This window comes from Ascidiella aspersa, chromosome 2 (genome assembly GCF_963924565.1).
Source record: "Ascidiella aspersa chromosome 2, kaAscAspe10.2, whole genome shotgun sequence".
NCBI classification, from domain to species: Eukaryota; Metazoa; Chordata; class Ascidiacea; order Phlebobranchia; family Ascidiidae; genus Ascidiella; species Ascidiella aspersa.
The window spans coordinates 34834022-34850571 of record NC_139448.1 but is presented as its reverse complement, the minus strand read 5'-3'; the positions used below and the strand labels follow the sequence as shown (position 1 = coordinate 34850571).

Below are 16550 nucleotides of genomic sequence, written 5' to 3'. Positions count from 1 at the left end.
TTTCAAAATAATTCTATCAAAAGGATGTTTTAATTTTTTTTTTCTACAGAATTTATGGGGTCCTACAAGGGCAACTTAACCCTGGCGACATTTTACCTATTTTTATGAAGCACAGTTTGTCCCAATTTCCGGCCATTAAGCAACACGAGGACATAGCAAGGATAAGGTAATAAGTAAATACACTGTTGTAATTAGTTTATGTATTGATGATATCTTGGATACTACCAAACAATTACAATGATAATGACAGCGCTTTTTTAGCTTCCCCAAAAAGGGTGCTGGTTATGTGATTTATTTAATTTGCTCAATGGAATCATTCCATTTCCTGAATTCAATTTTTGTAAACTGATTTTTTCCTTATGTGACTGTTTCAATGTAAAGCGGGTTCTGTTACAACATTTTGGAATACTTTTGATGATAAATTTTTTAATTCGTCTATACCAAACAAATTTAACTCTGTCTCTTTGCTTTTATTTATTTATTTTTTGATTTATTCTTAACAACAACATATTGTATTCCTTAGGAGTGGTACATCCCAACTGTTTCATGGGTTTTAGGGATATAACTTTATGTTTAATAACTTTGTGATCAAGCCCAAACTTAAGTTATTTCTGCATTATTAAACTTTGTACTGCTAATATCATTAATTTATTTTCAATCAGGGTGTTTGGTGTGCGGACATTATTTGAATTCGAAAAACATATATTATAAAGAATTTTTTTTGTAATATATATTAATGCGTTTCTCTTAAAATACACCTGTTTTCTATAATTTTTTGGGTGTAGGGCCCTTTTTTGGTTTTGTAAAATTCGTGTGGAATTCTTATATTATCATATTTATATTTCCATTTAAAATACACCTTTTTTCTATATTTTTTTAGAATGCCGCCCTTTTTTGGTTTTATAAAATTCGTGTGAAATTCCTATATTATCATATTTTTTTTATTTTTAAAACATACCTGTTTTCTATATGCCAGCAACTTGTCTGATCCTGTTCAATGGTATCCTGACACCAGATTAATCACGAGAAAAATAACTTTTCACGCTGGACCAACCAACAGTGGCAAAACGTATGCTGCTTTACAGAGGTATATAGCTGAACCGGTTTGCATGTATTATAGCAGTGGTTCTTAACCTTTGGCAACCTGTCGAACCCCAATGTTATTCCGCAAGCTTTCGTCGAACCCAACATTTTCGCTCCGTATTCGTTTTGTTGAATTAAAACAAGTTGTTTTTTTGACATATTTGCAGCATCGTAAGCTATAAACGTGGCAAAATCCTTTCAGTAAATATTCAATTTGCCAAAAAGGCCAATTGTATTTTCGTGTAAAAACTTGTACGGCGACCCTGTGTAATGGTTCACTTCGCCTGCTTGCAAATTCAACCAATCATAGTCGGGCGTCTACTGCGACCAAATACTTAATTTTGCTAAAATGTCTCACGTTATTTTCGCGTGCTTTTAATTATTTAAGTTTAAATCTAGTTCACATTTTAGGTCAGATTTTACATTTCTATGAAACTCGTTCATCAATGGTTGATGTATATTTTTGAGGCCTTTGAAACAAAACTCTAAATATTTTCCTTGATTTAATTACAATAATTCTAGGTTTCCGAAAAATGTCATACACAAGTGTATACAACTGCGATCTAGTGTTACTGACCAAAAATAACGTTTACTGCAGCCAAATACTTAATTTTGCCAAAAATGTCCTTCGTTGTTTTGCTCTGCTTTCAGATTTAACCAATGAGAGTCGAGCGTCTACTGTGGCCACTGGTCAAATGTTTAATTTTGCCAAAAATTGCTCATGGTATTTTCGCGTGTTTTCAGATTTAACCAATCAAAGTCGAGCGTCTACTGCAGCCAAATACTTAATTTTGCCAAAAATAAAATGTCTTATGTGCTTTCAGATTTAACCAATCAGAGTCGGGCGTCTACTGCGGTCCGTTACGTCTACTTGCCAGGGAGGTCTGTGACAAAATCCGAGCTGAGGGAATCGAGTGCGACATGATAACTGGGGAGGAACGAGACTACCAAAACGAGGGGCAGTACGCGCAAAAAACTTCCTGCACCGTAGAAATGGCCAACACCAGTCGCAGGTAACTTTGATTTCTTGTTTAATATTTTTTGCTCTCCTTTTTATGTTTTTTATGTTTTACAGTCATTTTTTCTTTCGTTTCTGGAAGTCTGTTTGTTTTAACAACCAATTCAATAAATTGAAATAGTATTTTTTTTCTTTCATTTCTTATTACTCAAGCTTATAGTCTTTATAATTATGATAGTTTTTTTCATATTTATAATGGTCAATATTATTTCAAAAATCAACACTTAAATATATATAGGAGGTGAAATATATACGAGTTTTTTTCCCACTTAAAACTTGCATTGTGTTTTATAGCTTAAAACTAATTAACCCATGTACGTATTTTTAACTAATTTCACACACTTTGGGATTTGCAATACCGGAATTGTTTTAAAATGAAAAATGTCAGGTCTTTCCACAGAATAGCAAGTGAAGTACAAATCAAGTCATTGACATGAAAATAAAACGTTAAACTATAAAAATTGGAAAAATTGTCCCGACTATGAACACTAAATCAACTAAAAAATACCAAAAACCAAATAGTAAGCTAATTATTTACGTAAAAAAATGATACCCAATTTAAAAAAAATCATGTTCATGGAAAACACCTAACTTCAACCAGTGACTTAAAGGCACTCAAGTCAAGTCATTAGGTTAAGTCTGTACAACATTGTGCACTACCCTGCTATAACGGCTTAGTATATTTATTACTGGGTAGCCACGTCAGGCTGACTAACACCAATCTATAAAAAAGTAACAATTTTTTCCTAAGGTACGATGTTGCGATAATCGACGAAATTCAAATGCTAGAAGACATGCAACGGGGCTGGGCCTGGACTCGTGCCTTGCTAGGGGTCGTTGCTGAAGAAATACACATTTGTGGTGAAGCTAGAGCCATTCCAATCGTTAAAAAGCTGGCCAAGCTGTGTGGAGACGAACTCACTATCGAGCGCTACAGACGTCTCGGAAAGTTAAGGTAGTTTAAAAAAAACGAGAGAAAACGGTTGTATTTTTGTTAAAACACTCTTCCTCCAGGCTAGTTGTTTTTCTAGCCTGCTCTTCTTGCATCATTCATCGACCGATTCGGTGAGTCTGCAATGGCTTTCAGTGTACTATTGATACGTAAGCCGTAATCGTTGGTCAAAAAGCAGCTTCAGAAGGGCTAGATCTCAGTTGTTAACACACATGTGTGTTATCAGGTCTCATTGGATAATGATATGGTACTGTGAATCCCATTCAATATGAAGTTGCTTGTACTAACAGATTGAGCAAGCATTGGCGTATGGTTGTTTCGCATTGATCGACCGATTCGGTGAGTCTGCAATGGCTTTCAGTGTACTATTGATACGTAAGCCGTAATCGTTGGTCAAAAAGCAGCTTCAGAAGGGCTAGATCTCAGTTGTTAACACACATATGAGTTTACATATGTTTCATTGAACACTTTTCCTGAAATATTACCTGTAACTATAAGGATGTCCGATAATCGTTTAATTCCGATACTGATATTTTGGACTAGGAGTATCACGATCCGATGGGATACCGAATTACCTAATTACTATGCTTAAACAAAATAGACGAAATTTAAACCTTTCACAAAAATTTTTCTTTAGGTTATTAGGTCAAAATTTGTTTTTGCGTTAAGAGTTATGGATACCTCTAGTTGTTAACCTACTATGTTTTGGAAAAAAATAACTTACAAGATAGAATAACTGCGTTGAATTGATAAACATGTCTGAAATGCCGGTATTAATTGGTACGGATCGGCACCGGTAACACCTTAGTATCGGAAAAATAACGATTTCTATCACTTTGTATCGGGAATCGGCTCCCTACTTGTCGTGAGTATTCAAGGCCGTTTTTTTTTGCATTTAAAAAGAAGCACTTTTTTCGTAAAAGAGCATTTATATTAAATATGTGGGACTTTGCGCTAAAATATCAAAATTTATCCCAACCATAACGACTTAAGAAGATCATTTCTCCAACCTAATCCTAAACCCTTGTATTTGTTATTGATTTTGGTGAAATTTGCAGCTAATTTAATTAAAAAAAAACGAACAAAATCGCATTTGTTTTAAAGTGCTGTAAATGTCAAAGAATTTGCCAAATATCGATAAATATTCACCAATGTCGACCCATGTTTTTTTTGTTACAGCGTCAAAAAGAATCCAGTAGAAAGCCTTAGCAACTTGAAAAACGGCGACTGCCTGGTTTGCTTCAGGAAAAGCGAAATCTACAAAAACCGTAGTGCTTTGCAGAAACTGGGGAAAAAGGTAAGCTTTCTAATAGTGTAACTTCCATATACGATATTTTGCTTAACTTACATATGCTATATTTTGCTTAACTTGCATATGCTATATTTTGTTTAACTTGCATTTATACAATGTTTTGCTTAACTTGCATATACCTTGTGGCCCGGTCATTTTTTGGTTCCTAATATGAAAAAAAACTTTTTTTCCCTTCCTTAAAATCACATAAACTGCCTCGCACACAGCCCAGGATTTTTTTATCGCGGACAACTTAATTTTACTGATTTGCGTAGACCAGGGTCGGCAAGGGATTTTAGAGATGAGATCATATATTGACCTTTATACAACAAGACTTGAAAAAAATTATACTTGCTGTTTTTAGTCTAAAAAACGTGACAATGAAATGAAGTCCAAATACATTTAAGGATATGGTGTATAAGCATTTTTTCAATTAAACTCTGGTCTTAAAAAAAAATTTCCATTTCATAAATGATAAACAAAGATATCAAAGAATAATGGCCTTTATGGACCCCCCAAAACTAGTACACGTACCACCAAGGGGTCCACGGACAGCAGTTTAAAAACATATAGCAACATCATGTTAAAGAAGGTATTTCGTTATTTGTTTTTAGATAATACCTACGTGGTTCTAGAAATGTCTTAACATACTTGTATAGCCAAAGGCTGGTATCACAATGTGTACTATACTTAAGTGCCATGGTTTTTATCCGATACCAAATTGTGAGGACATTAAATTGATTTTAATTGTGTCTTAGTTTAACTTTTTTATAATAATTTTTTTCAGTAATGTGGATATAAACAAATTTTACTCTACGCCAAAGATATAGGCTATTGCTGTTTAGTTATCTTATCAATTATTTCTAACCCTGCGTGGTTCTTATACAAGTGTGTTTGATTCAGACTGCTATTATTTATGGCAATTTACCGATGCAAACCAAAATCGAGCAAACCAGGAGATTCAACAACCCAAAAGATCCTTGCTCCATATTAATTTCAACGGACGCTATAGGAATGGGTCTTAACCTGTAAGCTTCCGGTCGATATTAATAAACTTAGTGTTTAAAATTAATTTTTTTCGTTGTACTGTACCATTAAAACAATTGTTTTTTGTATGATAACTTGTGGAAACTTTGAACATTTTTTTTAACTTGGGGAAAAGCAGTGTTGTAATGACTGACTTGACTTTAGTACTCTTAACTCGCTGTTTTTAAATGGATTGACTTAAGTCTTTCGACTAAAATTCAATGGCTTGGACCTAAGTTATTGTATTAAATAAATTTTTACCTAACAATAGGTGTTTTTATAAATTATTTTTCTATATTGGATAATATATTTCAAATTTTGCACGTGAGACCTTTTGCTTGCTATAGGTTTCGTTTTGTGTTATTCTTTTTAAATCGCTTGTCTAGGACTAAGGTCATTTTTGAATAACTTTTTTACAGTCAACACTGGTAAAAAGTGTTTCAAAATTGTCTCAACAAATCCTAGGTGTTACTTAAATACTTCGTCTCAGTTGATAGTTTGAGGTATTGTGTAGAAACATCAAAAGAATAGTCTTCAACGATATCAAGAAGACCACTTTACTGCAAAATGGAAACCGACGAGAAAGACCGATTGCTCCCCATCATGTAATTAATAAATTAGAAGCTTCCATTTTTTAGGGAAACGTTAACGATGCCTACGTATTTTGTAATTTTCATGTTATTTAACTTGTCACTAGTGTTGCACTGAATATATGAATAATAGAAATCACCTTGACTCTTGCAAGATAAATGTCGACCTTAATTCCTGATCAGTAACAGCAAAATACTCTAGCAAAGCTAGCAATTCAGGTCAGACACAATAAACAGATCTTAAAATATATATCTTGATTTTCGTCGTAATACTGCAAGCGGTTGTCCCTTTTTTATATTATCTGAATAAATTACACAGTATCCATCACCGCAACCCAAATTTGGAAAACTAGTTTAAAGAAAACTACCTAATGAATATGCTGTTGCTGTCAGGTATTGTTTTAATTGTAAAATTGTTCTTCCGACAAAATTTTTCTAAAGTGCCAACGTTTCGATTCGGGCAATCTTCTTCAGGGAAGATTCAACTGTGGGCAAAAAAATATATATAAAACGAAACGTTGGCACTTTAATAAAATTTTTCCGGAAGAAATTTTTTTTATTAAAACTACCTAATATTCTGGCGCTTAACAGCTGGAAATTGTAGTTAGCACAAAAACAACTATAAAGGCCAGTCTCAAAAGTTGGTTGAATTCTTTAAATGTTCCAAATTCTTCTAAAAGAATACGCATTGTCAACGTCATAATGTCGGGAAGTTATAGTTAGAACGCATAACAATATTGAAAGTTTTTGCCATTCTTTGATTGTTTCAATAAAACAATACGCATTATCAACTTCATAATGATTAGAAATTGTAGTAGAAGACAGAATGAATTTAAAAGCTCATACACAAGAAATTGAAAGTGCGTGATAAGCATTGCGACAGTCGCTGATCCACGTTTATAAAAAATGTTCTTTTAAGTTAAATTGCAAAGTAAACTGAATTTTAAAATAATAAGAATTTTTTTAACAGGCCCCACAAATTGCTGGAAAAGCCATATGTGCATATAACATAATTTGAAATAGAACCAAATCTTTTTAAACCGCTAATAATTTTGGGTACAATATGAACGGATTTGTAATGTAGCTTAATAACATAAATTGCAATATCAAAAAGGTCGATTAGATGGACATCATCTTGATTAAGACGTTTCAAAACGAGCTTGTCATCATCTTCATTTAATGTTAATGACAGTTTTGGCTTTGCAATTCATTATCAAGCTAAAATGTTTTTTTTTCAAACATCCCCCAAATTGCTGGTAAAGCCATATGTGCACATAACATAATTTGTGGTAGAATCTAAATCTTATTAAACCACTAAAATATTGTGTTTTCCAAACAGGCCTTGCAAATTGCTGGCAGGTCCGGCCGATTCGGAACTCGATACGAAGACGGTGCTGTTACAGCTTTGAAAAAAGAACACATGCCAGTTTTGCACAAACTTTTGCTAGCAAGGCCGTACACTATTAAGGTTGTTGGTTAACACATACTTACCGTTTTATTACGTGTAAAATATAAATACAGGGCACAGTTGTACAGTAGTGACTAGAAATTGTAATGTGCTCTAACATTGCTGGCAATTTTTTTTTTTTTATAATTTAGTACATTTGTGAAAAATAAGATTTAAGTAACTAAAAAACAAAATTACACATGAGAAAAACATAGAAACAATAAAAAAATAATATTTTGTTTTAAACGAAAAAACCTGTTTTAAACCAAAAAATCAAAAGATAGTGAGGGCATTTTTTAAGATATTTCACAATATTAACTAAATTGTTCCAATAAATTTCTCACCAATATGTTTGTACAGGTGTGTGTGTTAAGATGTTGAAGTTTAAGTCTTGTGGGAAACCAAGAAATAAAGCTGTTAAATCCTGAGATTTAAAAATAATCAAAATTTATGAAGAAAAAAAATCTTAATCGCCCTTTACTAACTTAGGAGGGGTTAAATAATGTTTTTTCATGATTCTCAAATGATTGTTAACATTTATATTTTATTACAGACTCTCCTTTGTGAAAAAAGTTAAATATAAATTCCAACCTGATTAAGATTTCCAAATAAAAATTTGAGCTTTACAAAACCTTGTAGCCTTCTGTGAAAATCAAGATGATAAACTTTACTTTATTTCAGAGCATTGGCTTACAGCCAACGTTTGACAAAATCCAAGAAGTTGGCCAGGCGATGAAATCAGAAAATCTTTACGACATTCTCACTGTGTTTATATCGCTTTGTGAAATGCACAGCAACCTTTATTTTCTATGTGCGCTGCACGAATCACAAGATATCGCATTCGCATTGCAACATTTGCCACTGCCATTGGAAGAAATGTAAGTCTTGTAACTTGACGTTTATTTTTTTATGTAAATATTTTTTGTTTTTACTTAAAAAAGCTGTTTACAATCTTACTTTACAATAACTATTGTAACATTGGAAGAATAGAAAAGTGTTATAAATTGATGTTTTGCTGTCTAAGTTGTTTAAAGAGAGAATCATTTATTCAGTGTTTAGCTGTTAATATGACAGTGTTGTAAACAAGTTATATTATATATATATCGAAATGACTCCCATTCAAGTTTTTTTTCAATAAATAAAAAGTTAAATCTTAGTCCAAGTCATCAATTTCCGAAGACTTTATTAGAGTAAGGCAATTAAAAAAATACACTGTTAAACTATTAAAATTGATAAACTTGTCCAAATATGAGCGATAACTCCACTTTAAAAAAATCGAAATATATCAAGCAAATAGTTTTGTGCGCCATAATTGAAATTAAAAACCTAATTTTATAAAAAATGTTTAATCGAAAAAATAAATTTGAATATTAGTCAATTGACTTAATGGCCCAGTAAAAGTTGAGTCTTTTAACTTATGTACATGTAAGTCTTATCATTGACACAAGTCATTACAACACTGTCATATAACCATTTTTACGTCAACTGCAGTTCATTTTTACAGGAGTCGCATATTTAGTTGTATAAGCAGCAATGTATAAAACTGTCCCTAATTTGCTTTAAGGTATAGGTTTAGCATGAGCCCTATTCCAACCGACAATAAGCTTGCCCTGGAAACCCTCGTTTTTTTCGCCGACGCACATTATCAAGGAAAAGCAGTTTCTTCGCAAGATCTTAAAGAAAAATTAAAGTGGCCACCTAAAGCTGCTTATTGCGAATCGGACATGGTCCGCTTAGAAGATTTAAACATCTGTCTGCGATTATATCTCTGGTTAAGGTAATTTGTGTGTTTCCATAAACATCTATGTAGCAGCCTTACCTAAAACTATTACTTTGACTATAATTATCAATAAATTTTGGCGGATATGTGAACTTTTTTTTATTGTTACACATTCAAATATGAAACGAGTATAAAATGTACGGTAAAAATTAGCTAAATTAGTAAAAAACAAGCATTTTGCCTAACAGTTTCAGATTTGAGGAAACTTTTTCAAGTCGTCTTGAAGTTCAGAGAATGCAGGAGGAATTAGATACAGTAACTTCAAAATCTGTCGTCAAAATGAACAGTCCACTTCAACATGCAGAAAAGACAAAGACGAAAAATTGCACAGAATCGGAGGAAATTTTACGTGAAAATTAAAATTCTGTGACCAAAATCACAGTGACAATAAAAAGCCTAAAAGCTTAAATTACAAGCACACCTTGTCATTTGTTTTTATTTAGGCTTAGACCAGACCAGGGTCTGAATGCTATTGCCAGGAATTTTATTATTGAATGAGTAGCTGTCTTGAATCACGCTGAACGAAACTTCTTGATCTGAAGTGTTTAAAACGACCATTGCGTAACTTCCGTCTGGCGTTTTTACCGACACCGACTTGACTTTGCCTGTAACAGTGCTCATAACTCGTTTAGAACCTTCCGGGAGAAACTTGCTAAAATGTCCCATGTGGTAAAACATGGGCTGCTTGTAAAACTCATCAGCTGTGGCATTGGCGATAATAGGACTGTCGTCATAATTGTTTGCCCAATTTGGACCTCCCTGCAAATCCAGGCACATATTCCAGTCTACCCAGCCCACTGCCCAATTGTTAAGGTTGTCCAGGATGTCGTTACTGTACTTTACACCAGCATCCCAACTTCCCAAAGTCGGCTGTGGGCTGTCTTTATTGCAGGCTTCTGTTGCAAGTATAAAGTAGTCTGGCAGCTTTTTGTGGGTGTCTTCTAAAACCTCGGGGCCGACAAGCCAGTCCCAATACCAGTGAACCCCAATTCCAGAAACATATTTCGCCGCCTCTGGGTCATTTAGAACTGTCTGTGGAAATGCGGGCAGAAATAGCCTCTGGTCATCTAAAATCATCAACTTTATATTGCCATAACCAGAAGCATTTAGGGCTGGGCCAAGATCGGTTTTAATAAAGTCCCGCTGCATTTCCGCGGTAAAGCCAAGTGACTGCCATTTGCTTTCGATAATGAGGCCGTTCGACGGTTCGTTTTGAGCAGTGATACCCCAGAACTTAATTCCATTTTTTCTGTACTCGTCTAAGAACCTTACAAAGTAATTTGCCCACGTTTTGTGATACTTATCACCAGCTTCACCTTTCAACCAGCCTCTACCAATTTCGTTTTCGCTTGTTTTCATCCAAGCCGGAGCAGTCCACGGACTTGCATACAAAGAAATAGGCCTTGACGCTTGCTGATATATTTGCTTTAAAACCGGAATTTTAAGTGTGAAATCTTCTTTAGCCAGGGCGAAAGTGCTGAGATTAAAATCATCTTTTGTGTCCAAATAAGTGTATTCTCTAATCGAGTAATCACAGCTAGCTATTGGCACTCTCCCGATATTGTATTCAATTCCACTCGATGAGAAGTAGGTCTTTATAAGCTGCTCTTGGGTTTTGGGGCTAAGACTTTTGATGTTGATTGTGGCAGCATCAGTAACTGCACCTCCAAACCCTTTGATGGTCTGATACTGTGTGGTATCATTGACCACAATGGTTATTTCTTGTAGGTTGTCTTTCTGTAGCTTTGAGATATGCGCAGTTGCAAATGCAAAGCGGCTCCCGGTTTTACTTGAAGTATAAATACTGACTGATTGGTTTGGGACAGGGTAGCGATCTACAGTGTCACAGTACGTTGCATTGCACACACAGACCACAGAACCGTGGCCATAATCCCTTGGAACACACGACAAGCATTGGCCACCAATTAAAAATGCAAATAAAAGCAAGATTTTAGTAAAAATCAAGGCCATTTTGGCTGAAGAATAAAAGTTAGCAAAGTTAAATAATGTATACAGGATGTAAGTTTAAAATAGTACAGTAAAGCATGGCACTACCATTAAATATATATAGAGATTCTGGAAGTCATAATGTCTTGTTTCAAATTTACTACAGATTTTAAAGCCTTATAAAAAAATACCTACATAATACAATGAGGCCTTTTTATATGTATCTTTTCTTACATATACAACTTAATACAATAAATTTTAGCCGATATAGTTTAATACATATAATTTAGCTGAATATAATCTGTGGCTGGCCTACCTTAACTCGTTTTACTTATTTTCCAACAACAAAAAAACAGTTTTACTTGCTTTAGGTTATGAATAGATGCAAAATACAGCATGGTCCCTATTTTTTAATATATAGAGTAATTTAAGGTTTCCAAGCATTGGGTAACTCTGTAATCCTGTCCACACGATCAATAGCTTTTAATTACAACAAACTACTAAGAGTACTGTAACACCTAGACACTAGACAGCTAAAATTCATTTTACAAAAACGTTGAACTACCATATGACAATATACTGACTTGACAAGCCTTGCCCTTGGCCTTATATACCAACGAAAAAGCTTAATCCCTTTTTAAAGTAAACATACTGTTAGTAGGTCATCTCTTTTTTACAGAGAATAGCGTTCAAATAGTGTGGAACAACTTTGCATACGCCCTACTCGACCTAGAAAAATTTAAAGCCTTTATTTACAAAGCTTGCTTACACAGCAGTTTACTATTAATCCATTTTTTCAAGTTATGCAACATCGTACGAGGGTCAAAGTTCATTAGGAAATAAACAAATAAGGCCGCAGACCAGCTGACTTTACGCATGACTTACACCAGTTTAAATACCGTTGTTTAATAAAGTATTTGTTTAAATCCAATGCAAAAAGCAATAGCTGTACTGAACACTGCTGCATTTCTTACTGCAATAAAATCCTACCCGTTTGTAAATTATTTATTGTCAGACTAATCGTGTCACGAGCCCAAAGGCTCTATTTTCGGATGCACAGCTGTTCACTTTCGTTTTATGGTGCTAGCTCATTTTTTAGTGCTCATTATGTTAAAAAGTTGCATAGGGAATGTTTGTATTACAACTAATTGTCTCCCAACCTGTTTCCTTCCGCGTCGCGTGATAGACAATTAATTGATTCATTTATAAAGGATTCCGTCTGATTTACCCATACGTTTTTTTTTCATTGTAAATTGATGTTAATACTTAAAACGAAGGGACTAAGGCCTACACCAGTGGTCGGCAAACTGTGGGCCACGGCCCAAATGTGGGCCGCAGAGCCATTTTTCGTGGGCCGCGAGTTACGTTTGAATAGCTTAGTGTTATCATGTAGTTGTGGGCCGCGTGATAGCCGTACGTTCATTGCAATTTAGTTGACTCAACCTGAGTACCTGTCGATCTATATTTTTGGCCAAGTTTAACTATACGTAAACCCAACATTTTTCGTGCTTAGCGCATACAATACACAATTAGAGCTTCACTGTGTTATTAATTTCCGGTTAATTTCCGTTGTTAACACCGTTATTGAAATCGTCGGCGGTATTTGTAAATAGCAATTATATAATAAAGTGTTTATTGAAATTGTGATGTAAAAGTGATTGAACTTATAAAAAACATTAATGGTCTTGTAAAAAAAGGGCGCTGGTCTAGAATCCTACCACTTTTATTTTATAGTAACAAAACGAGCTGTCAAAATTGTACCACCTCCACCACAAACAAAAGGTTTAAACATTTACCTCTTGTACCTACCTACTAAATAAACCTAACAGCACATACAAGTTGTAAAAATGTGTAGAATGGTGAAAAAAAAACTTGGAATTACCGAACTTGGAAAAATCAGAGGCTGTTTCTGACTGCCTGTTCATTTTTTAGTGTTTTCAACCTTTAATTTGAAAAACTATGGACTGTCGCTATTGTATAGAGATAATAAAAACGCGTTTTTTACATTTAGATAACTTCTTATTCGGTACCAAAACATATCTATATTTGCGTGTTACACGAAACGTTGGCTACTTTTCCACAAAAAAAATCCCCTTCTCCGCTTTGCAACTCGGGTCCTACCTTCGTGGTGGCACCTGGTGGACACAGGTTTAATAAAGGGCTTGGCTCAGACCATCAAGTTGTGGTATTTCCGGCCCTTTTCTTCAGTTGGAAGAATCGAGCCAAAACGATTACTACATTCTATCAGCTAAGTTCAGCACTGGCGAAGAAAAAAAAAGGTTACGGTCTTTAGTTAGTTAAAAAAACGCACTTTGTTTTGCAACAAACTGCAGGTAACTGTATGTTGAGATTTGTTTGTTATTATCTTGGCCTGAATTTTTCAAATGGTTTGCTTTAGTAAATTAATCACAATTTACCAAATTCAATGAAGCAGAACGTTTTAGTTAATTTTTGCTACACTTTCGACCAACAAACGAAAGTTTTTTTATACAGTTTATAAGCTTAATTTAACATAGAGGTTTTGCATTACAACAAGCTAATAACACCCGACTTGTGGCTTTTGGGCGCAGCAAATTGCTCCCGTTAAGAACTTCACTGGATGGGAATGTATTTGGCAACTCGGTTAAGTGCTTACTGTCGCTTGATGCTTTCTAGTATTAAGTTTTGGCGGTGAATTAATCTGCACGCAGAAGAAGATCTGACATCGTTAGAATGAATAATAAATAAAATTAAGAACTGATGAACATTGAAAAAAATTCCCCGGAGTTTTTTCGGGGAAATCCCCGGAGATTTTTTTTTCAAAAATTCGCAAAATTGAAAAAAAAATCAAAAAACTTTAAAGTCGTTTTTTGGCCTTATTTTAGGTGTTAGGGGGCTGAAACTTTTCCATTTTGTTTCTACGCCCAAGGCGCATCTACACACCAAGTTTCATCCAAATTGGAGCAGGTCGATTTTTTTAAAATGCCAAAAATCGCGTTTTATTGGATAATTTTTATGAAAAAATGTCTATTTCTCGTTAATTATAAAGAATTGGACTATATAAGTATCACTGTTGAATTCATATTGTCCTAGCGCATCTTCTGTGAAAATTTCAGCCAAATCGGAGCAAGTCGAAAAAAATTCGAAAAAAATCGCTGGTATATATATGAGCGTCGAAATTGGCCAATTTAGCCCTATGTTATAAGATAGGGAATACTGATGACGTGAAATGCGCTATAATAAATAGTCGAGCGTTATGTCAAACAAACAAATCTCGTTCTTATAACTATTTGTAGGCTGCGATAAGCTTCATGTCGTCAACCTGTTAGAAGTCGTTTTAGGAAAATTGTTGATTTTGAAATCCAACTTAAGATGAACTGTATACATTCACCAAAGTCTTTTAACCACCAATCTTTAGAATCCACAAACGCTACTGTTTTTGTGAAAATGACTTCAGAATGAATAAATGATAATTTGCAGTTTCTCGGAGTGCGTTTGGACAAACTGCGAATATTTCTGCTGCCTAAAAAAATGTTTTTTTATTTCGTAGTGTAAAACAAATTGTTCTTTTTCTAATATATTTTTTGTAAGTTTTTTTTTAATTTAAGTTAGTTTTTTTTTTCGATTTTTTTAAGATGTCTTAATTTCTTTATCCGAGTTGTTATTTGTAGGCGCGATGTTTGTAACTTTGTAGTATTGCCACATACAGAAAAACACGTTGTTCGTTTACCGTTTTCAGTGATTTCTACTCGTTCCAATGTAGAGTAGTAACTATCAACCTGCAACCAACTAACTATAATGACATTTCACTTACGAGCAGTCTTCTCCAATCGCCCAACGAAGTAAAAAAGTTGCTTAACTTCCTAGATCGCTCACTTAGGCAGCACTTCGCCAATCTTGAAGAAGACATCTTTAAATCTTAAATTTCGTTTTAAGTAATCCTCGATTAAACTTTCGTTTGTTGGTTGGCGACGAAGAGCTTAGTTTCTCCGTGAGAACCAGATAGTGAGAATTCAAAGTTGTTATTTTCGTTTCTATTGTTTTTCACATTTATATTTTTGCAGAAGCCGCTTTTATAGTTTGAAGCAAATGATGTGTCAGTTGACTAAAAAGTTAAAGCAAACACTTTTAATTTTACTTTTAAAAGTTACTTTTGAAGTCTACAATGTAATGGGAGTATAACATTCTTTACTTCTTTAATTAATGGGCCGTATAATAACTTATTTTTATCTTTTATTTTTTTTATTTTAACTAGTAATAGTCGCGCCTCGGATAAACCTCACCAGCTACGATATCGCCACTGTACAAAGTCAAACTCACTTCGTTTACTTATTTTTCTTTTTTAGGCAAGAAACTCAGATTAAAATCATTGGTATTAAAACAACCAAAAGTTTAATGCTTTAAGCTACCGATTGTTTATTAGAGTGAATATGGGAAAGCTACAACCTCCGGACAACCGTTTCAAAAAAGGGAGAGGTACGGAATCCATATGGAGGAGAGGCGCCGCGGTTGAATGGATACAGCGGTTGTTAGGCACCTAATTAGCGGATGAAAAAATATTTTTCGTTAACAAGTAATCTGCGTTTAAACTTTCGTTTGTTGGTTGATTCTCGTTAAAATATGAATCAAAATTATACAAAATACATTATTATGAAAATTACAACGTTTTACGTAAGCGACGACGCAGTTTTTTTTAACTGCAGCACATGTCTGCAGATGCAAGAAATAATTAAAGACTCATTGCAATGTCCCATTTCACGGTGTAAGTTTTTCATGGTTTTAGGCAAAGTCGGCAAACTGTGGGCCGCAGAGCGACTTGTAGTGAGCCGTGAGTTACTTTTGAATTGCTTAGTTTTATAATGTATTTGTGGGCCGCGTGATAGCCGTACATTCATTGCACTTTAATTTAAAAGTTGGTGTGGCATATACTTTGTAAATTGGCTCAGTTTGTAAAGGCCTACGTGCCAAATGTGGTCCTGAGAGCTTGTCGAACTATATCTTTTGCCAACTTAAACGTAATTGAAAATATTTTCGCGCTTATTCTTCGTTTTATGGTATGTTTTACATTATGATATGGCAGTGTTTTGGGCACCAAGGCGCCGTATTATATTTCACCTTAAAGTCAAATATCCCGAATCCGCCACTTTTTCGTAGTTGTTTTACATAGTGAGCCTTCAATAGCTCTGAAAAGGCTACTTTGGGCCGCGACAAAAAAGTTTGCCGACCACTGGCCTTCACTAAATTACTTGTCAGTTAATAGTTTCAAGCGTTTTAAAAATCCCGGCCGGGATAAAATTTGACATATCTGTTTAGTCATGGCGTTGGTAACTCTTCACGATATTTTATATTAGTTTTCGAAATGTGAACTTCAAAAACCCCTAGACCCTAATTTTAAAGTAAGGCGCAAATTAATAATTAAAGTTAGAATTCGCAGTCG

At 34.3% G+C, this 16550-nt stretch overlaps 2 protein-coding genes and 1 pseudogene across 2 annotated transcripts; 1 reads left to right on the top strand and 2 right to left on the bottom strand.

Annotated features, from left to right (window-relative positions):
- The first annotated feature begins 55 nt into the window (after nucleotides 1-55).
- Nucleotides 56-9584, top strand: LOC146165473 (ATP-dependent RNA helicase SUV3 homolog, mitochondrial-like). Its single transcript, XM_083381435.1, has 11 exons — nucleotides 56-166; nucleotides 977-1087; nucleotides 1908-2096; nucleotides 2853-3056; nucleotides 4233-4350; nucleotides 5248-5372; nucleotides 5885-5975; nucleotides 7300-7428; nucleotides 8089-8285; nucleotides 8972-9184; nucleotides 9376-9584. Exons 1-11 carry the CDS (start codon nucleotides 105-107, stop codon nucleotides 9545-9547), a joined length of 1611 nt encoding a protein of 536 aa, XP_083237561.1. The 5' UTR covers nucleotides 56-104; the 3' UTR covers nucleotides 9548-9584.
- On the bottom strand, nucleotides 9257-11827 carry LOC146165472 (lysosomal acid glucosylceramidase-like). The gene has a single exon (XM_083381436.1). The coding sequence runs from the start codon at nucleotides 11156-11158 to the stop codon at nucleotides 9623-9625; it is 1536 nt and encodes a 511-aa protein (XP_083237562.1). The 5' UTR covers nucleotides 11159-11827; the 3' UTR covers nucleotides 9257-9622.
- A 3517-nt stretch (nucleotides 11828-15344) lies between these two features.
- On the bottom strand, nucleotides 15345-15425 carry LOC146165471 (U4 spliceosomal RNA; annotated as a pseudogene).
- Nucleotides 15426-16550: the final 1125 nt, after the last annotated feature.

Bases quoted from the DNA above. Each gene is read 5' to 3' on its own strand.
- LOC146165473 (XM_083381435.1), top strand. From the start codon at position 105: ATGAAGCACAGTTTGTCCCAATTTCCGGCCATTAAGCAACACGAGGAC. The intron at 8,286-8,971 runs GTAAGTCTTGTA...ATTTGCTTTAAG, and splicing joins CCACTGCCATTGGAAGAAAT to GTATAGGTTTAGCATGAGCC. The intron at 9,185-9,375 runs GTAATTTGTGTG...TTTGCCTAACAG, and splicing joins CGATTATATCTCTGGTTAAG to TTTCAGATTTGAGGAAACTT.
- LOC146165472 (XM_083381436.1), bottom strand. From the start codon at position 11,158: ATGGCCTTGATTTTTACTAAAATCTTGCTTTTATTTGCATTTTTAATT.